General features: G+C 35.4%; 1 protein-coding gene across 2 annotated transcripts; it reads left to right on the top strand.

Annotated features, from left to right (window-relative positions):
- Positions 1 to 14: 14 nt before the first annotated feature.
- pip5k1ca (phosphatidylinositol-4-phosphate 5-kinase, type I, gamma a) lies at positions 15 to 25931 on the top strand. 2 transcript variants are annotated; one of them, XM_052539896.1, is made up of 18 exons: positions 15 to 879; positions 7818 to 7849; positions 7960 to 8046; positions 8347 to 8477; positions 8556 to 8673; positions 8776 to 8928; positions 13451 to 13750; positions 13827 to 14032; positions 15109 to 15192; positions 15319 to 15367; positions 16265 to 16349; positions 17547 to 17708; positions 17786 to 17927; positions 18009 to 18038; positions 18249 to 18353; positions 19685 to 19841; positions 24261 to 24350; positions 24464 to 25931. In XM_052539896.1, the coding sequence occupies exons 1-18, from the start codon at positions 768 to 770 to the stop codon at positions 24464 to 24466; spliced, it is 2046 nt and encodes a 681-aa protein (XP_052395856.1). In that variant the 5' UTR covers positions 15 to 767; the 3' UTR covers positions 24467 to 25931. The 2 variants fall into 2 exon arrangements, with proteins under 2 accessions (XP_052395856.1, XP_052395857.1); XM_052539897.1 differs by lacking the exon at positions 24261 to 24350 and having other exon boundaries at positions 16 to 879.
- Positions 25932 to 26003: the final 72 nt, after the last annotated feature.

Raw genomic sequence — 26003 nt, 5'->3', positions numbered from 1 at the left:
TTATTTAACATATTTAAATTACATCGTGTATAATATAAGCGTTAAGCCTTTTTTCCTATGTGCATTAATGAAGATTCACCAACAGAGAGCAGCAGCAGCTCCCGTTTGGAAGTACGTTTCAGCTTGACGAATCGATTCACTCGTTTCGGTTCAATGAATCAGTTCAAACGTTCAATTTTTTTCAAAGTCGTTTTCCTAATGAAAGAAAAAGCTCGCTGTTCAACACTGATTTGATTTAATTCGATACTGTGTCAAAGCTGTTGTTTGTTCATTGTAAAAATATAGTTTTCGCCTAAATACCACTTCTGTTGCAGTTACGCTACAACTCCAATAAATACATATATAAATCCTGAAGATATTGTAAAACGCTTTCAGAATATCTCTTAATTTCCTGCTTAACTAATTCCTAAGTACCAAGTTGTTGTATTAATTCAAAGAGAAAATGCACAAAACTTAGTGAAATTCCTAATTCTTCTGACAAACAAACCGCAAAACCATTTAAAAATTATTCGTGACTCTCCAAGTGAATCAGTTCAATTCAATCTCTTCAAACGAACGAATCATCCGCGAATCGAACATCACTAGCCTGTGCATATGACAGCTCAGAGAGAGGAGAGAAGGAGGACCACGACCCAAAGGGGTAGTCGTCAGTCTCTCACGTTGTTTTTTTTTAGCTAATCACATCCATAGAGACTAAGAGGAAAAGCGGTGTTTCTTTTGAATAAAAGCGGTGTCTCTCTGTCGGAGGATTCTTCCCGGGTTACTTAATGGAAGCGGCGGCTGACGCGGCGGCCAGCCTGTCTGAGGCCGGGGATGGGAGTCTGTTATCCGGGGAAGCAGCTTCCGAGGACGCGGCCACGGAGGATGACATGGACTCGGGTAACTAGCAGCTTGGGGTTTGATCTGAAACACGGGTTAGGAAAGACATCGGTTCATGAAATCTCATCTGCTTGATTCCTAGGTGGTTGGGATTCACATGGATAGAGCTAGCAAAACTAGCATTTATGCATGGATAAGGGACACTGATGCATGTGATTTATCATACAAGCATCTGATTATTAGGGTTCACGTGCTCCAGGGACAGTTTATGGCCATGTTGTCAGGTGGATGGAATGACAACCAGGTTAAAACCAGATTCAGCTCGCTAGCCTTCAGTATAGCAGGGACACTGGGCAGATGACAGATGGGATGGGGGGGGGGGGGGGAGGTCAGAAATGGGCTGAACGTTTGTTTAGCATAAATGGCATCAAATGTTTAGCATTTACAAAATTGAATGCATTAAGAATGATGTTAGATGACATTTTATGTCATTACTATGTTAGGTAAAACATGCCTGAATCGCTTTGAATAAAGCGTCTGCTAAATGCATACATTTTATTTAATTTAATTTAATATTACAATAATGTTTTGATTTCTGAAGGATTTCTTAGATCAGTCAAATAGGACTTTAACATTATACATGTATGGTGCAAGTTCTCTTTGTTTTGAATATTTGTAATATTCAAACACCATACATTTACTGCTCATTATGTCTTAATTAATATGACTTTTAGAAAAATAGGGCCGTGGTAATACAGTGAACGTAATACCTTGGTTAGTTGCTATTTTGCAGTTCTTTATTTTACTTCTATTTTGTATTTTGTTATTTTATCCATTATAATAACAGAACATATATTTAATTTAATATAATATAATGAAAAGTATCTCTCCACCACCTGGCCTTAATTTGATATCATAATTTAATAATAAATAAACATGTTTTTTTTATTATTTATAATTGTTAATAATGATAAAACATAATTTTATTACATTTTATAATAACAAATAATATTTAAGAATTAAGAAAAATTGTTTGTGTTCAGATGTAACATTTTTTTGTTGGTGGTGGTGCAGAATCTTAAATATTTCTTGTTAATTTACATCATAAACTTGTTGGGTAAAACATATTACATTATATATAAAGCATTATAAAAGTATTTTAAAGCATTAATTATGCACCTTATAATGCATTATATAATCTCATGAATAATTGCAACCTCTGTTATAGCACATTATAATACATATATATTTATTCTTACGACTTTAGAAAGATTAATGCATTATAACATACAACAGATGCAAACTTGTACACTTGTAATGCATTATACTTAAAGACTTTAAGTAAAGCCATTTTTTTATATTAAAAGCCCAAAACTGATAATCCAAAAAAACTTGATTTTGAACCACAACAGATTACCAATGATATATACATTTGCGTTTTTTTCCTGCTGTTAATACATCACGTATCTGTGTGTGGTGTCAATCACATTCACATACACAATATGCCGATAACCATCAAAAATCACCATCAATCTGGAAACCCGAGAAGGAAAGATAGCTGTGTTTCAAATAATCCGTTTGTACTCTGGTTTGAACATAAAACCATGACCCTGACAAAAAAAAGTTAGTATTCTTGGGTGATTATACAGAATCATTGTCATATCATATTTGTAAACCCACTCTATGAATCATATTGAGCACAAAATGTGATCCACTACATAAAGTGCCTGTGTTCAGTATGTGCTTGAGATTGACCTTTCTACAGCTCATTGTTGACTAGATTTGTTCTTTTCCGCATGCGTGGAAGCTTTGCGAACGGTGTTTCAAAGATGTAAATGTCAACACAATTGGCTCGTAGTAAATGTCACATACTGTCTTATGCACCAGTCTCATTGTCTACTTTTTAATCACTAAAACTGCATCCAAACAGGGACAGTTCACTCCCTGAATTCCCCTGGTGCTGGCGCCTCCTGCCTCGGTGTCCTCCTGTTTTCATTGGTTTGCTCCCCGGCATCTTTCGTGTAGATCTGTGTGGGAAAACATGGTGACTGTTGAGCACGCAATCACATGACACGTGTCTCACGGTGGTCTGTGAGTCATTTTCACACCGGGAGTAACGTTTGGATGCACTCATCCACCCTTGTTTTTCTGTTCATGAAATTAGATTCAATTTTGGGGAGTCACAGGTTTTGAAGAGTTCTTTAGCGGGGTTTATGTTCGCACATGACGCAAATGTCAAAATAATTTTTACATTTATTAGTGTTTTTAAAGATTCACTGTGTGAGTGAGCGTTAGAAGATGGCGAAGGTAATCTAAATGTCAAAACTGGGGAATTAACGCACAGTTGAAAATTCAGAACTGACTGATACATTTCTAAAAAAAGAAATCTCTATTATCAGCTGATAATCGATAAAATAGTTATATATTATACATCCACCTGCAAAACTCACTGTCACATTGCTGGGATACTACTGTGTAGTTGCTAAGGATGTTTTGGGTGGTAACTAGGGGTACAAATATTTTCGCAAGTTGCAAATTTAATTTATGTAAAAAAAAAGAAACTGTAACAGCGTAGAGCAATTTATTAATAAATCACTTTTTCATTCAGTCGCATGCAAGAAAATTTGTTTCTGACGTAGTTTATGTTCATGTCTTCTTAACCCAAAATTTAACTCAAACAAGATTAGCTTGTTTTGAAATTTTGTTGCGTGTTAATTGGCGTCAGAGTGTTTCCTTCCAGTTTTATAATTTGCAGATTAAAATAATATAGCAACAAATATCTGTTTGCAGCACCAAGTGCCATTATAGACAGATTTTTCCAGCTACTGTAAAGGAACTGACATCAGAAGCCTTGCACATTCAAATTAATGCTCTCACATTAAAAATAAAAATGTAGATACATTAGAGTTTTAAACTTACAGTAAGAGATTTGTTCAAAGCTTTAAATATGAGTAATACTTTTTTTCACATGGTAATACAGTTATTGCTGTCATTTCTCCCCATCTGACTGATAAATCTCTGTTACTGTTCTGTTCAGTGGCCATCTCGCATGGCTCATTAAGAACATCACTGAACCGATAAATGCAGAGAAAGGAAAAATCTTTATCGTAAATTAATTATAAATCAATTTTGAGGCTGTTACCGCTAAATGGACCGTCTAAAGCACCCACTTCATGATTGTCAAACGTACACTATTAAAGCATCTGTGAAATCCATACTTGGCTTTCTCTGTTTATACAAATAACATCCCATGAGATGCATATATAATCAAACCATAGGCGATACTCAAAGCTGTATAGTGTTGTGTTTTCTGATATCTCTTTGCAAAACAGGCCAGGTCTGCACTCCTATTTCCTCAACTCATGTTATAATAACAGCTCGGACTGCTGGGAGTTTTCAAGCTCTGGTGGTAAATGGAAAACAAGCAAGAATTGCATAATGGTGTCTCTCTGTATTCCTTGCCCCCTCGCTTATGCCCCGAAGAGGACAGAGCTTTTTATAGGCCAGCCTGCAGACAAGACCAGGGTTCTGGGAGACATTCAATCCCATCAGCACCTCAGAGGGAAACAGAGTCCTCCTTTGACGCATTTGTGTTCAAGGCATCCTCTCCAAACATTGTTTATGAAGAAAATGTGTTTTTAGCACATTGTTGCATGGTTTCTACGGTTTTCCGTATGACTACTTGATGGTTTCTTTCTGGCCCAAATCTCTCTTATGTTCACACTTGGTAGGTTTGGTTAGATTAAAAACAAACTAATTTGTGACAGCTCTGTTAGTGGGGTTCATCTGAATAACTGTGAACGCTACCATCTGAACCCTGGTGCACACCAAACAAGTAGACCGAGATCCCTGAAAAGGATGATCTTGATCTGCTTCCAAACAAACTCTAGTCTCACATTTCCAGACCTTCAGACTGACGGCAGAAGGTCTGGAAATCAAAGCCGCTTTGTACTGGAGATGTTATAATCAGTGTTTCCCACAGACTTACACTCAATATGTGGCAGCACTTTCCCTGGGGAAAAATATATGTGTGTATAATGTAAATTTAAAACAACAGATGAAATTGCAAATGCATTCTCTGCCAGCAGGGGGTGCTTTAAGAGTGGCAGAAGCAGAAATAGCGGTTTCCCCAGTAATGGCTGCATTTAAAGCAGCACTGTGCTTTTTATCAGGCTTTTCTGAAGACAGTTGGTTCCCTTCAAAATGATAGATTCGTATTAAAACACCCATGCTGTGTTTTGATTTTTAAATGTGCAGAGCTATGTTTATTCAACGAAGTCAAAGCCTTTTGGAAAAAATCTATTTGTGGCAGTCAGTGTTGATATTGTGGCGGGCCGCCACTAATAAACCAATGTATGGGATTCCCTGAAGCTGTAACCTGTGTTGTAGAAGTTGTCGAGTTCAATATGGCTTGGCGCAAGTTGAACATCATCTCATAATAGAATAAAAATATTATTTTAAGTTTAGCCTTAAGTAATTCAGTAGATTTCCAGAGAATTTAGGTTAATTTAAGCTAATACTGTAGCTATGAATGATATTATCATCAACTCTGTTTAACACAGTTTATCAGATGCTTGAACTGATTTCTGTTCAAAATCATTTTTTGAACATTGACTTTAGTTTTAACTGATACATTTTGTGCATCACAGACGTAGCTTAGTGGTTAGTGCAAATGCTCAGATGCTGATTATATTTCTTCTGTACAAATATAATAAAAAAACAGACTTCCCTCACTGCAGTAGCCCCACATTGCAGAACACAGGATCCGGGGGCGTGGTCTAGGGGATGAAGATTGGTAGGTTTAGGAGTGGAGATGGGTGGGTTTAGGTTTCAGGGGGTGGAGAGGGGTAGGTTTAGGTATATGTTAGGAGGGAGGAATTGGATCTGGATCCAACCATGCCCCCTGGATCTTGTGCTCTGCATTGAGGACCATCACAGAAATCCTGCAGCATGTTTGTGCTCTAGCTTGAACTGAAGTCAGACCTATCATTGGTGAACAGACGTTCTGATGCACTATGGCTGCCGTTGTATCATCCAGCTGGATGCTGCACACTGGTGGTGGATGAAGAGATACCCCCCTTCAATGTAAAGCGCTTTGAGCGCCCAGAACCTGGTAATCATTTCAACTGTATTATTGAGTCAGTGAGACAAGAACTGATTGAGTCTAATTTGTGAACAGATCATTCAGGGTGGTTTCAAATGCTTTATTAAAGATCTGACTCAAACGAATTATTTGTTCAAAATCACAAGCTAATATCCTTAGGGTAGATGTTAAGATTCTCCCCTGCAATTAATATATAATTGTAGTGACTAGATCAGAGTCATTAAAGGGTTAGTTCACCCAAAAATGAAAATAATTTCATTAATGACTCATTGTCATTACCTCATGTCATTCCAAACCCGTGAGACCTCCGTTCATCTTTGGAACAAAGTTTAAGATATTTTAGATTTAGTCTGAGAGCTTTCTGTCCCTCCATTGAAAATGTATGTACGGTATACTGTCCATGTCCAGAAAGGAAAGGGGAAACATCATCAAAGTAGTCCATGTGACATCAGAGGGTCAGTTAGAATTTGTTGAAGCATCGAAAATTAATTTTGGTCCAAAAATAACAAAAATTACGACTTTATTCAGCATTGTCTTCTCTTCCGGGTCTGTTATGAGCCTTCACAACACTGCAGTGTTACAATGTCCGGTTCACGAACGAATCATTCAATTTAACCGGTTCTTCTTGAACCAGTTCACCAAATTGAACTGAATTGTTTGCAAAGGTTCGTTTCTCCAATAAGCATTAATCCACAAATAACTTTTTTTTACGTTTGCTTCACTATATTACAATCAAATCTAATCTAATCTTGACAAACTATATATCGTTGGAAAGGTCTAAGACTCCCAAATATATATTTTACCAATGTTTTTTTTTTGTTAGAGTGCACGCTCAAAAAATCTACATTATAACATGAGTTTTGACCTTGGCTTTTTCTCTATCACATTTTAGAAATCATCAGAAGTTATATATCAACTGAAAACTTAAAATGTCAAAATTCATCCTTTAAAACCCATTTTAAAATCAAAAATTGCATTACCATGTAAATGGTACATCAATATCATGTTACAAAATGTTTTCAGTCATGAATTACAAAAATGTAGGTTTGTATCATGCACATTCAAGTCTATCTTCAAAAACGTGAGTGACAGTTAAGGGGTTAATATCAATCAAATATTGGTTTCATGATAATTAAAATATGAAATAGGATAATTAATATAACCTCACTGTCGGTATGTCAAAACATAATTAATTTACATTAGGGGGATATCTGTCTATATTAGCTCACTCGGATTGGATGAAAAGTACATCTTGGCGAGCTACCTCCAATCAGGCTACTGGTAGCTCGTAAGCCATGTGTTGGAATAAAGGAAACAAGCAACTGGCACATTTCTCAGAATGTCTTCTTCTCTGTTCTACTAACAAATGTCAAAGAAGTTTAGAAAAGACATGAGGGTGAGACTTTAGCTGGAGTTTTGCAGATGTTTTCTCACTGCATGGCTATAAGCTGCTCTGTCCAACGGCCAGTGGCCTGTTTAGAGCAGCATGTGTCTGTTGATGTCACATGCATATGCAATTTCAGGGAAAGCTTGTTGACCTTGATTGGGATGCCATGGAAACAGCTAAAGGAATCCAGCCATCATCTTCACATGGTGTATTTTTATCAAACCATCTTTGTCAACAAATGTCCCAGTCACTGTTGACAGCTGCTGCTGATGCTTCAGGGGCGGCGATGGAATAAATGGAGGCTGAATAATGAAGTTGGCTGATTCAATCTGATCCATTTACTCTTGGAGTCTGGTTATACATAGGCTCTGTTCATATTTCATACAAATCTGATTTGGTTTCATATCTTTCGGGCTGACAGTCAGTGCTTTCATTTTGCAAATGGTATTATCTTATTCTTTTATTCAGATATTGTTGTGAATATTCACTGTTCTTTTTCTTTCCTAGATTCTACATCGAAAAAGGCTTTCATAACAGAGGTAGGTTCCTTTACCACATAACAAGAATCTCTATTGTCAGACTGCAAGTGAACCTGTTTATGGAGGGATTGCAGTTTGGTGGTGTCTCATATTTTCACTCCTTACACCAGATGCCTTCATCGTCAGGCCAGCCGGCCCATGGGAAGAAGATTGGACACAGAGGTGTGGATGCTTCTGGAGAAACCACATATAAGAAGGTGCATTGTGCCTGTTCAATTCCAGCAGCTTTTTCTAGATTTGATTCCATTCGGATTATTTTAGTTATTTAATAAAATATAGAAAATAACTGGATATGTATTAAAAATATGCAAATTATTTATTTGGTTTATCTGTATCATCCAGAAGTGTAATAATGCTTATAAGCTCAGCAGAAACGTGACACCTAGGTGACATCAAACCATCGAAAATGAAGAAGAAAAATCTCTGGGTTTAGGGTTAATATTTACGTGACTCACATCCTTCATATCAATGTGACACATCCTATATATTCTCATTAGACAACATCTTCAGCACTCAAGGGGGCCATTCAGCTAGGGATTGGCTACACGGTTGGCAACTTGAGTTCCAAGCCTGAGCGGGACGTCCTCATGCAGGATTTCTATGTGGTGGAGAGCATTTTCTTCCCCAGGTGTGCTATCTTTCTGGGGTTGAGGGTGGATGTAGAATTTCACATGCAATAAATCTTCTCTTCTCTTTGTTCTTCCAGTGAAGGGAGCAACTTGACACCAGCCCATCATTTCCCAGACTTCCGTTTCAAAACCTACGCTCCTGTCGCCTTCCGTTACTTCAGAGAGCTCTTCGGGATACGGCCGGATGACTATTTGGTGAGAAATATAAGCTAAAGGCTGGATTTTATAATAAATGCCTGTATTTATTCAGGACTAACGTAATTCATTGACATTGTTTATGTTTGTGTTCATGTTTAGTATTCGCTCTGTAATGAACCACTGATCGAGTTGTCCAATCCGGGAGCCAGTGGTTCAGTCTTCTATGTCACCAAGGACGATGAGTTCATCATCAAGACAGTCATGCACAAGGAGGCAGAGTTTTTGCAGAAGCTTCTTCCTGGATATTACATGGTGAGTTGCTGTACTTTGACTGATGCATTTCATATTAGTAGTCAACAATTATAGATTTCAATGCCCAATGCCGATATTGGACAATGAGCAAGGCACATATATTATGCAACACATAATATAATGCATAATATAGTAACAATATGTAGCCTATATAAAAGTGAAATGCTTATTTTAGACAATATTAAATTAATTTTACAACTGACACAATGGTGGACTAATATTTATGGCCAAATATCAGCCGATTATCTGCCAGGGGAGTATTTATTGTTGTATCACCAATCGTAAATCTTTAAATTTTCCAGCTACAAAAATTTCACTTTAAATATGCAGTTTATGTTATTTTGTTACTTTTTAAGAAATTTTATATTTGACCATATCGGTTTTTGACTGATATTAGAATTTATCAGGCAACATTTTAATATTTAGTGTTTTATCATTTATTAATTCAGACAATAAATTATCGACTGTTGGCAAGAACAAATAACAATAATTAATGATCAAAATTTTATTATTGGTTCATATTTGAAGCGAATGTGTATTTTCAACATCCGATACCTATCTAGATATCAGGAAAATAAATGCTTCGTGATATGATAGTTTAAGTATATAAAACAATATATAGCATAGATAAAATTGCTAAAACACTTATTTTTACACTATATTTAATGTACTTCGGAACTGACACAATGGTGAACTAATATTTATGGCCAAATATCGGCTGATTATCTGCATGGCCAGTATTTTTTGGTGTATTACTGATACAGATCTCTACTATTTATATTTGTGAGCTACAGTAATTTCACAGTAAATGCATAAGTTATGTTGATTTTTTGTTACTTTTTGAGAAACAATATATCGGTACCATAACAGTCATTGACCGATATTAGAATTTATTAAATGTTTTATTCAAAAGAATTGTTTTTACATTTTTAGCACTGTTTTATTTAAGTAATGTATTTAACAAATTATTGATTATTGGCCAGAGCGTGAAAATAATTATCGGTTTACTGCTATCAGACACAATTTGAATATATTAAGATATATTTTTGAAATGGCCAACCGATATTTTCAGTGTCTCATATAATATCTAGAGTGTAGATTAGCTGATAGTTAATATGATGCTTATAACAGGGTTCCCGCGGGGTCTTAAAAAGCCTTAAAAACATTGAATTTATTAATTTGGAAATAATACCTTAAAAAGACTTAAAAAAGTCTTGAATTTTGATGTCTGGGTCTTAAAAATTGTGCTGTATGTAACTTCTATGTATTGTAATTTTCCTCAAAAGTTTCATTTGTCAACCACGATTATTTTGATTAAATGACATAGTATAAATAAAGAGTGGCGGAACCAGTAATTGAGAACGCAACACAGCCCCGGGTCACAGTACAAAATACTGCGAACATGTGATGGTTTCAGTAAATGAAGATCACGTGCTACAGCACCACAACCATAGACTGCAACAAAACACACAAGACAAACCTCCAGCAACAAGCAAAAGAGAAGCGCGAAAAATCAAAGAAAATCTCAGCATTCCACAGGAAAGGACTGACGCCGTTATATTTTTAATGTTTGTTTTTACGTTAGCTAGCTAACGTTACAAATTTCATTCTGAGGTTATCGGGAAATGTACATTTAATGAAGCGTGGCTGGATAAAAACTATTTTCATCATTGGTTAAAACCTGTGGACAGCAACCATGTGCACAAAAAGAATCAGCTAGGTACAAAGGGGAATGAAGGCATTAGATTCTCATGCCAAGTCATCCAAGTCACATGACCTGCGGTGCGCTTGCAGCTCTCTGAAAAGTTGAGATTTTTTAACTCGATTGCCGTGCGTGGGCGTCGTGACCGCGTCGCTTCCATTATGAACGCGCATACTGCGCGCCTACATTGGAAATAACGAACTTGAGCACGCAAAAGACGCGATATGTGAACGGCCCCTGCAACTAAAGTGGATCTGCACACAGCTTTTGGGTCCATGCCAACAATGAAAGCCAAGGTGTTGTAGACTCTTAACACAATCGCTAAACATCAGTCCTACAATGGAAATGAGGGTATCTCAGAGCTTTTCAAATGCATGTTCCCTGACTCTGACATCGCTAAAAAGTTGACGGAACTGGCTGTCCTTGATAAAGAGATTGCTACCCTGAGTGAAGAGCTAAGGAGTTGACTGTGTTTCTTAATTTAATGTATTGTTGAGTTCTAATTTTCGATGTTTATTGTTCAGGGGTCTCTCAGTTCCCCATATTCCCAGCATGGAATAAGTAGCTAGCTAATATTAAAAAACAACATAACATTGTTCGGCAGACTGTCTTGTGGCCTACTGAAATGTTTTTATTTTTCACACCTGCTTGGCTTATCTTTTACCCATTCCACATTTGAAAAATAAACGAAAACAAGTTCAAGGATTTTGTTTTTCTTTGCTGATAGGGATGTGAAATAGGTATTAATTTTTTATATAAATCGACTTAAAAAGGTCTTTAAAAGACTTGAATTTAACTTGAAGAAACCTGTAGGAACCCTGTATAAACATGATACTGTATCCTGCATGATATAACACATTGTAATGATAGAAAATGAGTTATAGCCTAACACAATTTGATTATTTAATGTATGTATATGTATGTGTGTGTGTGTGTGTGTGTTTAAAGCCATATATATAGATATATATATATATATATATATATATATATATATATATATATATATATATATATATATATATATATATATATATATATTTGTTTATCAGTCTGATATATCGATGTATCACTGATGCAGAGTTTTTCAGCTACAATAAGATTTAAACTAAGATAAAATACATTGATTATGTTGCTCTGTTTAATATTCTGTAATTTTTGAGAAACATATTTCTCAGCCTATTATTACATGCTGTCACAAATCAACCGTCTGGTGAAACAACAACATGGCTGATTACCCAACAAGCTATTTTGAAATAATTTCTCCCCTGAGGCGATATGTCTACTATTTAACTCAATAACAAAGCAAAATTACACAATTAGCATGTAAGCCATGCTCGTTCCAGCTTTCGGTCTCCAGTGGACCATTTCAATCCACAGTAAAAGTACAAAAGGGTTTGGTTTCCAAGAGAATGTGAGTTTTTTTTCTGTAGATGATGCCTAAATGGGTTCTCAGAGTCAGCAGAGTCTAACCAGCGACTAGCTTGACTTGTTCAATCCATTCATCTGGAGCTAATGAGCCCATGAATGGTGACGGATCAGTTGTTGTTTAGCAACAATGCTGACCTTGGCCAGTTCGTGGTCTACAGAAACGGTCTTTATTACTGTCTGGCTTTTCCTCATTCTGTTTCTCTTCTTTGATCAGATCTTGTAGAACATGTCACCTATGCGAAGGTGATGGTTTTCACAAAGCTTTTCTAGGTTGGATATCCGCTTCATTGCTTTGCCTTTGTGTGGTGATTTTTTTAATAGGATTTAAACTTTAAACTAATTGGAATCTACTTGTTTTATTATGCTCTGGAACATTAGCTGGCAAAATTAATGTCACTGACTTAAGAGAGATGTTTTTGGGGGCTGAAATTGAGAGTTTTGTATCTGGAATGCGAAAAAATTAAAAAAAAATTCTACTTCAATTTAATGCATAAGTGCTTTTAATATATTTGGATTAACAAAAGTGTGATTTGCATGCTATATAAAAACTTTTTACTGTTAATGGGATTTTGTAACGATAAACAGATGTGCATTGCAATATTTTGAACAGCAGTTCATTGAAAAAATGTTGCCATCAATTATTCATCTACATACTGTTCCACTGTTTGAATTTAATTTTTCTGTAGAACACAAAAGGAGATGTATTGAAGAATATTCACGCTGGACTTTTCAATATCTGGACGCCATCAAGATTCCAAAAATGTCAAAAAGGCTAAATAAAAGTAATTTTTGTGTGAGGAAAAAATTTTTTTGATGAATTTCTAATTTTTATCTTAACATATTCAGACTCGAGTTGCAAGTTACTCAAACTTGTCGCAATACATTTTAGTGTATAAAATGTTAATAAAAATGATTATATAATGACAAAAAAAAATTGGGGGGGGGGGGGGGGGGGTGAAATATTTCTTTAAAAAAATTAATTAATTAGAAAAGGCTGAAAAGTTTGCTAAATATCTCTTGTCTGGGTTTTCCTTCCACAAATTAAGCCATAAAAGGTGTTATATCAGAGCTGAAAGTCTTCAGTTCATAAAGAATTTTGTACATTTTCTTTACTTCGTCTTAAAAAGTCTCAAATTTACTTTCATAATCCTTTTATAAAGTAATTTGTATTCTCACATATTTAAGCTTAAATTGCAATTTTATCAAACCTGGCACAACAAATTTTTGGCACACAGAATTTCAATATCGGGTGAATAAATGATGGCAGATATGTAATTTTAATGTGAATTATACTTTTATAGAATAAATACGTTTCACAAAGCATGCACGCGTTCTTCCACAGATGTTTATCACTGCATGGATGACTTTTTTTAAAATGTTTTTTTGCTGCAGAACTTGAATCAGAATCCTCGCACCTTATTGCCCAAGTTCTTCGGGCTGTACTGCATACAATCGGGTGGGAAGAACATTCGAATGGTGGTCATGAACAACGTTTTACCCAGGGTGGTGCGCATGCACCTCAAATACGACCTGAAGGGATCCACCTACAAGCGACGGGCCTCTAAAAAAGAGCGGGAAAAGGCGAAGCCCACTTTCAAAGATCTTGATTTCATGCAGGACATACCAGACGGTCTCATGCTGGATACAGACACGTACAGTGCCCTGGTCAAGACGTTACAGAGAGACTGTTTGGTAAGTTTTCCAGTGTGCTGCTGTCTAGAGTGGACATGCCATTCAGAACAAATATTGATGTGTTTTTTGGGTTTAGGTCTTGGAAAGCTTTAAGATTATGGATTATAGTTTGCTGCTGGGAGTACACAACATCGATCAGGCGGAGAAAGAGCAGCAGATGGAGGGATCTCAGGGCAGCATTGATGAAAAGAGGCCGCTGGCACAGAAAGCACTCTACTCCACTGCCATGGAGTCCATACAGGGAGCGTCGGCCTATGGAGAAGAGATTGACACTGAGGACACGTGAGTGGCCGAAATTAGTCAACGTTTTGACACTTATAAAGGATATTTAAACAGATATGTGGCACATTTTCAGATGCATCAAAAAAATATGCTGAGGTAACAGGGATGCAGTGAAAAAAATTTGCCCGATTTTTCTTCATGAAATTGGCTACAACCGATTTATGGAATTCTATGCTATTTTTATACTTTTTTTTTCTTTTGTAAAATCTGAATTTGTGTTTGTAATCTTTATAAAGTCTGGATAATATTTAAGTTCTGTCCTGTTAGATACCGTTTCATCTGAAAATGAATGCTATGGAAGCTAAAGGATTTCAAACAACAAATTCACGTTGACTAACTTTTTTAGAACTGAAAAGAAACGTTTTTTTAAATATTGTTTTGCTTTGTTTTGTATTTTTATTCTGTTTACTTTTTTATTTTATTTGTTTCTATTTTGACTTTATAAGTCATTTTTTTCTCTGAATTTATTTTTGAAGATTTAACTAATTTTGGGAGACAAAATTAACATGCTATAACGTGTTTTTTCCTTGAATTTGTGTTTGTGATCTTTATAAAATCTGAATAAAACAAAGTGTTAGAGATCATTTTAGAGATCCTGGTTCTTCTGGAAATGTGTCACATTATAGAAGTAAAAACCTGCAACAACAAATTGAAGTTGACTGAACAAAACAAAAAAAAATTAGAGATGAACTTTTTCTGTTTTCTGTTTTGTTCTTATTCATCTTATTTTTTATTTAATTTTGTTTGATTTTATTTTATTTTATATTTATATAAATACAGATTTTCAGAAGTGAACAGACATGATTTGTTGTGTTTGTGTTTTTGGTTTTGTATATTCCTTTCTTCCTTTTTATATTTTTTCCCCCATTTCATGTTTATTAGCATTTTTTGTATTTTTTTTATTTAGCCAACTTTGGGAAACACTTCAGCACTGTTGCATTTTTGTTCCCAAAGTTATAGATACATGTTTCATTTCAGTATTTAGCAACGTTTATACTTTAAATTATTTATTTATTTTTTATTTCTTAACAAAAGCTTTCATAGTTATTTACTTGCTTTTGGTTTTTGCCTTTCAGGATGGGTGGGATTCCTGCAGTCAATGGAAAAGGAGAGCGTCTGTTACTCTACATTGGAATAATCGACATCTTGCAGTCTTACAGGTGCTTGCGTCAATCTCTCTGACTCATGTCACTAACAATTTATATCTTGAAGTGAGTGATTCATTGCTGCCAGTATGATTTGGAAGCACCATGGAATTACTTTTTTTCATTTTTTTTTCTGTTTAGGTTAATAAAGAAATTGGAGCATACATGGAAGGCTCTAGTCCATGATGGGGTAAGAAGTACATTGAATTTAATTGGAATTTAATTAATCATCTAGAATAGACCTTTTGAAATACATCAAAACCATCGTTCCTTGCAAGACGCTTCATTTCAGACTCGGTGGTCTTTGACCTCCACTATAATTCGACCTACTTCCTTCATTTTCATATTAATAAAGCATGATCTGCTGCAGTAAATTAGCATTAATGGGGTTTAGTGACAATTATGGGGTTTTGGAGGAAATGCTTGTGAAATGCACTAGTTTGGGGCCGTTTTTTTCTCAGAGGATGTGCTAATTGTGCTATTGCTGGATATGATGTGCACATGCATGTCCTACTCACACATTAATTTTTACTCTCAGTTCAGCAGTGAATAAAGGAGAATTCTCCAACTCTGTCTGTGACGCATCAGTCTACACCATACTGAGAAACGGCTCATGGTTCATTTGCATGCTAATTACGTTATTTATTGACCTAGAGCTGGTGGATCTTGATCACATCAGCTGGAGGTGGTGACAGATATATATTACCTAAAGGTTGACTGGTTGACTCCGGGAATAATGTATGTTAAACTGTAAACTGACATGAGAAATGGGAAAATATTAATTTAGTTTGTACTTTGGCACTCCAGTCAAGCATATGTTGACAATATATTGTAAATGAATGCATGTTTTTGTATGATTTACATGCTTAATGTAAACAAATGTGACAGGTTCAATGCTATTCAAACTCTATCACAGAAGTTCTAGCACAGATTACCACAGAATCATGATTTAAGCCTCCATGAAAATTATTAGTATTGAACAAACTGTTATTTTTTAATTTTGTCAACGGGAATAAGTCAGAATGTGCTGTAACTTTTCAGATTGATTCTGACGGTTCACTTATTCTGTCTCACTTTCACTCTTCAGGACACAGTGTCTGTTCACAGACCGTCTTTCTATGCAGACAGGTTCTTCAGGTTCATGAGCACTACTGTATTCAGAAAGACTTCCTGTGAGTGAACTGATTCTGAGTTTAATTTACATTAGTCAATTTCATAGATTATAAATTATTGATAAAGTAATAGCAATGCACTGATATTAAAGTTGTGTCTGATACCCATAAAAATTTCTTTTAAAAACCGATAACCGATAAATGCCTCTTGATAAAATTCTACAGTATTTGGTCCAAATAAATGGAAAATAAAATGCTTAACACTAAAATTAATTATATTAAATGCTACAAATGAATGTAGGCATCACACCATTTTAACGTACAGTAGGAAAATGGATGTTCATGAATGGATATTCAACCGATAGTTATGCTGTACAATTTGCTAAAGATTACATTTAACAGTTAGAAAATTATATTATGAAATGCTATCATTTCTATAACTAAAAAATATTGAAAGCTAACAAAATAACAAAAGCACAACAAAATTACTAAGACTAAATATAAAGCTGAAAATCTACAAATAAAATCTCATTCATAACCTTTTAAGTGAACATGAACTGTCAAATAGACAAAATCATTAGTGTTTTTAAAGATTAACTTTAATGAAATTAAAGATATATATACTAAACATATACATTAGATAATGGAAAAGGTAATCCAAAAAATAATAAAAAAAGATAAAATGTGCATTTACAAGTAAATATCTGGTATTGACCAATTTTATGAATCAGTAATATCAGCCGATAACTGATAAAGTGTTGATGTATTGTGCAACTCTATGAAAGTAAAAAGGTATTTTAAAAATAGCATCTAAAATTTAAGTGCCACTTATGGCACCAAATTAAAAGACAAGTTAGTTATTATCTAGTGGCTATCATACTACAGTTGATATTAATTTGAAAGTAAAATTAAAGCAACAGTGTTTACAAGTTTTTAGGAAGATCCTAACCTTAACCCTGCTAATGAATGAAATTAAATGCTTAATTTGTGTTTATGATATTAAACCTGTTTTAAAATTGAAGTTTTGTCTGATACAATAAATATTGTACTGTAAACTTTTAAAAACCGATAACCGATAAATGGCTCCTGATAAAATTCTACACTATTGGGTCCAAATAAATGAAGAATAAAATGCTTAACACTAAAATTAAACATTTTAAATGTTACAAATTAATTTAGGCATTACAGTATTTTAATGTACAGTAAGTAAAATGGATATTCATCAATTAAGTACGTTTGTAAACCTTTTCCTTTCAGCACTGAAATCCTCTCCGTCAAAGAGGGGTCGTGGGGGTCTGGCAGCATCCAAATACAGCGGTCCCGGAGCAGCCTGGTCATCCAGCCAGCTGCCATTTGTAAGAGACGAAAACATCTACGACCTGAGAGGAACCCGTAGCTTCCCCACACTGGAAGATGATGGTAACAGTAGAAAATTAAGACAAAAACATGGGGACTTAATGACTTTAGGCACATTTTTTAATTCGGCCCGGTTTCAGGTCGGACGGATTTGCTTCCCTGCACCCCTCCTTCGTTTGAGGAGGCCACTACAGCCTCAATCGCCACCACACTTTCCTCCACCACCTCCCTGTCCATCCCAGAACGCTCCCCATCGGACACCTCCGAACACCCGCGCTACAGGTAACACCCCGTCTGTCGCTCTGTAATATTTCAGCATCTCAGCCATAGCAGGTACAATAAACTCTATTCTCTTCCTTACAGGAGACACACCCAGTCCAGCCATGAAGAAACGTAAGTCAAACAGAGACTATTCTGCTATCCTAGTTTTTATCCTGTAGTCTGAATCCAAGTCTTCTGAAGTCGGTTTTGTGACTGTTTGTTTCCTTAGCAGACTTTACAATGTTTTATTCCTCTCTTGGGCTTAATGGAAGAAAAACGATTCATTCCTTTAATGATGTTGCTCATGTGGTTTGATTGAGCCCTCTGCTGGTGTTGTTGTAGAATGCAGGATGAGGACCAGCAGACCATCACAGTGGAGGTGGAAGTGGAGGGAAGGTACAACAGCGAACCCACCCTCGCGGCTCCCCAGGTATCGCCGGAGATCAGGTACGCACTCAAAACTGAGAATCTGCTTGCATATAATATTTCATATTTATTTATGAAAGACAGCTTTTGTTTGACATGTTGAAAAGAAAGTCTTGAAGTGTCATGAAATTTAGGGTGATGCTTTAAATGCTTTGTTGCTTGAGTCAAGAGCAGTAGGAATGAGGAATAAGACATGCTCCATTCAGCTGAACTCACCTAAGGAAGCTCCTTATAGTGATGGGAAAACAACACTATGGCAACTGCCACAGAGGAACATTACCAAGCAGGAAGTGCTTAATCACACTTGCAATAAGTACCCAAATGTTTTTGTGTTAGTCAGGACCAGTGGCAGTACGCCCCAAAAATATTATTTCTACAATAAATAGTAATATAACATGAAAATATAGTTCAATTTATTAATTCCTTCTTTATTAAAATAATATTTACTTATTATGTAATTTAGAAAATATTTATTATTTATTCATCCTCATTTTACTGCAAATCAATATGACTTTTGAAAGCTTTGAAGACATTTTTAAGAACATTCATGCTGCACACTTCCATACAAAGTGTACCTCTAAATAAAACTAAAACTAGTCAATTCTATGTTTTTCGGAAATTGATTGAGCTAAAATATAGAGCCCACATGACATGCAGGAAAAAAATAGAAGACTAAATCGTGTGCACGATTTACTAATTCGTTCCCTCAATGTACTAAAACATGGACACGATTACTATTGCATTCCCTTGATTTCCTATTTCGTTTACTCAGTTTATAAATAATGCGCACAATTTACTAATTCGTTCAAATAGTAAATCGAGGGAATGCAATAGTTATCATGTGCAAGTTTTAGTACATTGATTGAACGAATTAGTAAATCGTGCACACGATTTATTTATTTTTTCTTGCATGTCATGTGTGGGGCTCCGTAAAAATAACTAAAATAACGTAAACATTTATATATTAGATGAAAAGCTTAAAAAATTAAATAATTACTGAGAAACAGAAAAAAAACTGAAGACTAAACAAAAACGAAAACTGAAATAAAAATAAATTTAAGATGTGTAGAAATATTAATATTAAAATGTAAGAAAAAATTTAAATGGCAATTAAAAATATAAAAAATATAAGTTAATTCAAAATATTAATGACAAAAAATAAATGTCTAAAATTAAAACTAAAATAGCACTGCATACTACAGAAGAATATAGTGACCATAGGCTGTCAAAAATGTGATTTATAAAATCTAGACTCTATATTCCACATTTTTTGAAGCCATTCAGTGAATTTTGATGGTTTATTCCCAGAAAATCGCTAAATTGTTTATTTTATTTTTCTCTTCCACGTTAAGTGAAGCTACAGAGACTTTTCTAGAAGCCTCATCCTCCTCCGTCCCGGCGAGCCCCAGGATAGTGGTAGAGTCTGACGGCGGCAGTCAGGCCTCGGGATGTACAAGCCGTGCCTCTGTGGACGAGGATGATGATGTGCCAATTACAGACATTTATTTTGTAAGCCATCCACTCCTCTGAATTAAATATGTGTTGTTTTTAATAATTTTGTGTGGCTTTTAAATAGAAAACTGCTTCAGAGAAGAGTAAGAACCCCCCAAAGTCAAAACATAAAAGAACATAATCAGATGTGTCTTTACATTTCCAAAAAAAAAAAATTCATATAAAAAATTTTTTTTTTCTTAAACATGCTAAATTTACTTGAAACTCAAAACTTAGTAATAAGGGAGAATAAAAAGAATAAATCTTGGATTAAGCTTATTTTTCTTAACCCATTGTCAAATATTTTTCAATTTATTTTAATGCATAAATCTAACAACATTTTTTTATGTTAAAATAGTTAAAATATATTTTTAAAAAATTAAATGCTGTAAATTTAAAATTCATGTCATGTTCTATGATTTATTCTGAATTAAATGCATCTTGATTAAAGGATGTTTATATATTTTTACTTGAAAAAAATACCCGGGTCATATTTCTCCAAATAAATAGAAATAAGAAACTGTATATTGCATAAAGAAAAATGAAGCCTTAACTGTTTTTGCATTATTTTTATTACAATACTTTCCACCCAATTCGCATTAACATGCTCATTACTGTCATGCAAAAAGCAACAAGAAAATATTATTTAAAGTGTAAAGTATGTATACATCATGTTAGTTTTTGCTATATATATATAAAAAAAATGTTTTACTTAATTAGTTACAAGAATCTTAAATCTCAAAAATTAAAAAATCTCATGAAAATAATGTCACAGCAGTAATTATAATAAGAATCTGATGAAACTTTTGGGTGAGTTTAAGCATGGTATGGCCTTGATAGACTGTGAGATGCATCCAGTAGTAAACAGTGCTAATGTGACCATTGTTGGATTACTGGTAACAAAAGGAAACATCTCCGGTCTCCGGCACGAGATGGGTTTGTAAGACAGAATCTCACGGAGGGTCTCTGTTGGCACGTGGGTGGGTGTTTGTGTGCCGGGGTGCTAAGAGCTCCGCTGGTCTTTATTTATATCTTCAGCATGACAGAATAAGACCCATTGAAATCAAGTTCCACTCCTTTTGTTTGTTTCTAAATACTTACTATAAAATTGTATGTGTGTTCATTTTTAATAACACCAGTACAATAGACACATTCTGACCCATGAATGACAAAACACATGGACGTGCCAATGCATCCACAGGGATGTCTCCGAGGACAGCAGAGAAAAACTGAGATATGGCCATCATTATCATTTGTTAGACGCATTGATGCTCTTAAAGTCTGTTGTGTGCTGAAAAGGAGCCTAGAGATGCGCAAGCGGCACCTTTTTTATTATTCATCCATTAACGCCCTTTTTTCATTTATCAACTGCTAAACAGCACTTCTCCTTGACTTTTTCATTACCTTTCTGTCATCTTTCATTGTTTCATTTCATCTCTGTTTGTCCATGTCTCTTGTAAGTTCTCTGATGGCAGCATCTGTGTTTGTCAGCCCGTCACACACAGAAGGCGGCACGCTGTAAGTTTTAGAGCTGAAACACTTGAAACTAGTTCTAGAGGTAGTTATTTAGAACATTTAGAAAGTTTAGCTCTAACCCTAATCAAACACACCTGAGTTTGCTAATCAGTGTCCTCAGGATCATTAGAAAATCACAGGTAGGTGTGTTGGATTAGGGTTGGAGCTACACTCTGCAGGAAAGTGGATCTCACGAGCCAGATTTGAGGATCACTGAGTTAGCCTGTATACTAATTTAGCTGTTTTGTAACCTTTGACTGTTACTGTACCTTTAAGACTTATGTATGCAGATGAGCCCACCAAAACAATTGTGAAATTGTTTTTAAAACTTGAGGTAAATAATTGCATCTGCTCAGTATATACAGCCATATAAATCAGCTTCAGATTACAGTACACTGTTTTAACATTGTGAAAATGACATGGTTGTTAAACTAAAATTATAAAAATAAAAAAAATCTACTTTTAATAAAATAATTGAAACATTTAATTTTCAGCTAGTTTCCAGGGATATATTTCTCATTTTCATTTATTTCAACTTGATGTAGTAGGATAACTAAAATCTAAATAACATTTTATAAAAAACTATATATATATATATATATATATATATATATAATATATATATATATATAACTAAGGCGATTTTCATCCGATTTTGAGCCGAATTCTGACTCGTGCGACTCTTTTTCGGGTCGGGCCTCTCGTGAGGTATCGCACTATTGAAGCAGGGCTACGAACCGATTTTCCGAGATTCCCTCACTGCGCATGCGTGAAACCATAAACGAAACCATGGTGACACCTGACACAGCGTGTAGTGTGGACTGAAGTGATGGAGGGATAACTTGTGGAGTTATGGCAAAGAAAAATTAAAATAAAAGAGGGGAAAAAACGCCTGCTTACCTCCAGTTCGCGTTGCAAAATGGATTGACCATATTGGCCACGTCTTCCCAGCCACCTGCGCGTCTAGATACGCTGACGCCTTTTTTTTTCTTTTTTTTTTTTTGGACGTTTCAGCACACATAATTGCGCTTTGCGCATATCAACAAAGCAGTGCGTTTATCCCGGGAAAGCATGTTTATTCTGAAACAGACACAAACATCCGGGTTCTGAGAGATCCTACGTGTTGATTCCATAGACAGTAAAAGAAATGGACACAGCGACCCCATTGGAACTCAATTGAGACAAGTGAAGCCCATTTTTAGCGTTTTTTAGCACTTCCGTTTCTGACGCGCAGACTCAAACGAAGCTTGATGACGTCAGCAACCTGTCTGACAGATGTAAATCTTCTAGTAGCTGTGCGTGCAAACTGCCATCGTTAATCTTGCAGAGACGGCGAGCTTGAGCGGGGAGTTCTTTGGCGTGAGTGAGTAGGAGTAAGTATTCTGATTAATTATTTTGTATAGTATTTTATAATTTGATTTTAACCCAATGACACATACTGTACCAGGTTTTTTTTTTGTTGGGGGCTGCAAAGTGGACAAACCAGTTCTGGGTTAGCTAGGGTAGTTAAATGTGTGATTGCAAGATGTAAATGTCCTGGTTAGATTAAAGCCATTAACAGCGTGAATGCAAAGTGACTTACATCGTAAACAATATAATTCCCAATGTCCATATGTGTGCACTGAGGTAAATTGTTCAGGTCTCTGTGCCGCTGCAGGGAGCTGCCTGAGAGCTTCTCCAAACACCGCTGTTTTGCACTTGGTGTGAGCTTGTTCCTGTAAGGTCCCCTTTCTTTCGCCTTATGTTTTTGCATTGCTTTACTTTCTTCCTTTTCTTTCACATATTCGTAGATCCGTATCGATCTGTTCCGCGGACAAAATAAATGCGCAAAAATGAAAGCGCTCTGAAATGTTTAATTGCGCCTCTGTGAAGTTCTGAAGGTATTGCCCCTGGCAACCGATAGCGTATCCTGCCATCAGGGCCGATCGGCTCAGACCCCTCCCAAATCAACCCAAATCGGCACGTGACTCCTCAATCTCAATAGTGTGAGCAGTCAAATTGCAACTCGGCAATCGGACCGTACAGTGACTGCACAAAAATCGTGAGCTTTGGCTTTACATCGCATGCGATCTACCCGTACAGTGTGAGTTGGTACCTTGACGAAATCCCACAGAAATCGCACAGTGCGCATCTCATCAGTAAAGCCAGTTCTCTAATCAGTGGTAAATTCCCTCAGGTGCGTGATTTCACATAGAGCAGTTGTTACTACACAGAGCCGCTGTTTACTGAGAAGATGCGCAAATAAACAAATAAAAATTTGCACAGCTTCTCAGTTAAAAATGGCTCTGTGTAGTAACAGCTGCTCTATGTGAAATCACGCACCTGATTAGAGAAGGCTTTACTGACAAGAAGCGCATAACGATCGGTCGATCATGATCGGAGCACCCCTAAAACTAACTAATAAAAATAAGAAAAATGCACAATACAATTATTATAAAAAATAAAAAAAAACATTTATAAAAAAAATCTGAGTTATTCTAAATTAACTCTGTACAAAGTTTTGGATTCATACACAGCAGCATAATATTTCTAAGACAGGAAACATTAAGTAATACATATTAACAAGCTTCTTGTTAAATGTACTAAATATTTTTTTATCACTGTTACTTGTACTATTGTGTAAGATTTAATAGTTTATATTATTTTAAAGAATGTTTTTATAGTCTAATCAAAATATAACAAATGTCTCTACAACTGAAACAACTTTTCTTCTCTGATCATGTAACGAAGGCCATGTGGGCGGGGACAAATAAAATTTTAACAGTGTCTCTCTCTTTCTTACTATCTTAATTACCACTGCATTTCAGATATTCCTCACTCTTGTCTTTCTGTCTTTCTTCCTCTCTGCTTGTTTCTGCTGGCTGCCTTTGCGCATCTCCTCCCTTCCTGGCGCCCTCTACTGTCCGGCTTGTGTAAGAGCAGCCTCCAGAAGACAAAAGTTGGGTATATTCTCCTCTGCACTTCAGCTCAGGGCCTAAAACCCTGGCAGAGGATGAAGAGGAGAGTGAAACAGTAAGTGCTGTGTCGTTGTCATCTTGGGTTCATAATTCTTGATGCTGACAGCCCTTTGTCTATCATTCCTTGCATTTTAATTGCATAACATTCCTTTTTAATGTGTCCCACAGTAATCAAACCTCAGGAAAGAGGGGCAGCTACAAGGTTTGAACTCTTCAGACGTTCTCATCATAAGGTCCTGAAGCTTTACTGGTTGGATAATTTCGCAACTTAAGCATAATTTTCATTGTCCTTTCACCCATTCCATAAACACCAGATTTATTTAAAAGTAATAATGAAGATATTTAATCGTTTTTTATTTAGTTTTTCATTCATTGTCTAATTAACATACTGTGAAAATGTTTTTGACTTGAGATCTGGGATTCAAGAGTGGGCTGTGGGTTATTATTATTATTATTTTATTTTTTTTAGAGGACTTGTAGGTGATGCGTTTAAGTTGTTAATACGCCTTGGTTATCAGGTAGCATTGTTCTGTGACTGCTTATTGGTTCATCAGAAAAATATTAAGCCAACAATAGTGTTCAATGTTTCAGAAAGTCCCGTAATTAATTATTTTATTTTATTTATTTAAAGATTAGGACTGATAATGGATGCTGACATGATTTTAAAGTGGTTCATACAAACATAGTTTACACTTCCCCTGATTTTTTTATTCTTGTTTTGGCTCAGTTTTATTTATCGATTAAGTTATAGTTTAAATTTGTTCCACAGATTTTCCCACCAAAATCAGTACGAAGACATCAGGGCCTGGTTATTTAGAGACATGTTAAACTGAAAGATGGGACCAAACGTAATGTGTGGGAAGCCAAGTCTTTAAAACAACTTATTTATCATTTCACTACCAGAAATATTTGTTAAAAACGTTTAATTGTAAATCCAAATGTATAGAATATGTGTGTGTGTCTATGCATCGAGTGTGTTTGTGGTTTTGAATAAGCGAGTCTCATTTTACGATGGAGGTGTGCGACACTGATTCTTATCATGTGCAGTGGCCAGTTGCTATTGATATTGCTGTTGTGTCTAAAATAAAGGGACTACTGCAGCAATACATTTGTTAAGTGTAGCACATGCATTTTGGTTGCCTTAATTCTTTTTTGCCAACCTAATTTCTATTGTAGTTATCAAATATTCAGAGATTCAGTCTTTCTTTCTGGTTCACCAGTGATAATGAGAATTTTGTATATAGATCTTGAAATATAAAATATATTTTAAATGTTATTTGATATTTTCTTTTGTATTTTATTGTGCACAAATGGCTTGCAAAAGGTGTCCTAAGTCTTCATTCTTCCAACATCGAGGACATTTCCTTGTGTTTGACTCTAGGATGTTTCTTTGTTTACAGTTTGGATTGTAAAGTCTATCGTCAAAGACATACAACTGTAACGATCGCTTACTCTTCCAACAGTTGAGCTGTTTTTGTATGTGTGTGTGCCCACCTAAATAGCAAAAGAGCATGATGAAATGTGAGTCTATTTACATTGAAATACAGCATTTATCTCTATGAAAAGACCACATCCAATGGACTGATGGGTGTACATTTGTTCAGACACTTAAAATAAATACAAGTCTCGCACTTCATTCACAAGATTGTGGATTTTTTTTTTTTGTTGTATCATTCAGATTTTTCCTATATATATATATATATATATA

This window comes from Carassius gibelio, chromosome A22, assembly GCF_023724105.1.
Source record: "Carassius gibelio isolate Cgi1373 ecotype wild population from Czech Republic chromosome A22, carGib1.2-hapl.c, whole genome shotgun sequence".
Lineage (NCBI taxonomy): Eukaryota > Metazoa > Chordata > Actinopteri > Cypriniformes > Cyprinidae > Carassius > Carassius gibelio.
This window is presented reverse-complemented; position numbering and strand designations above follow the sequence as displayed.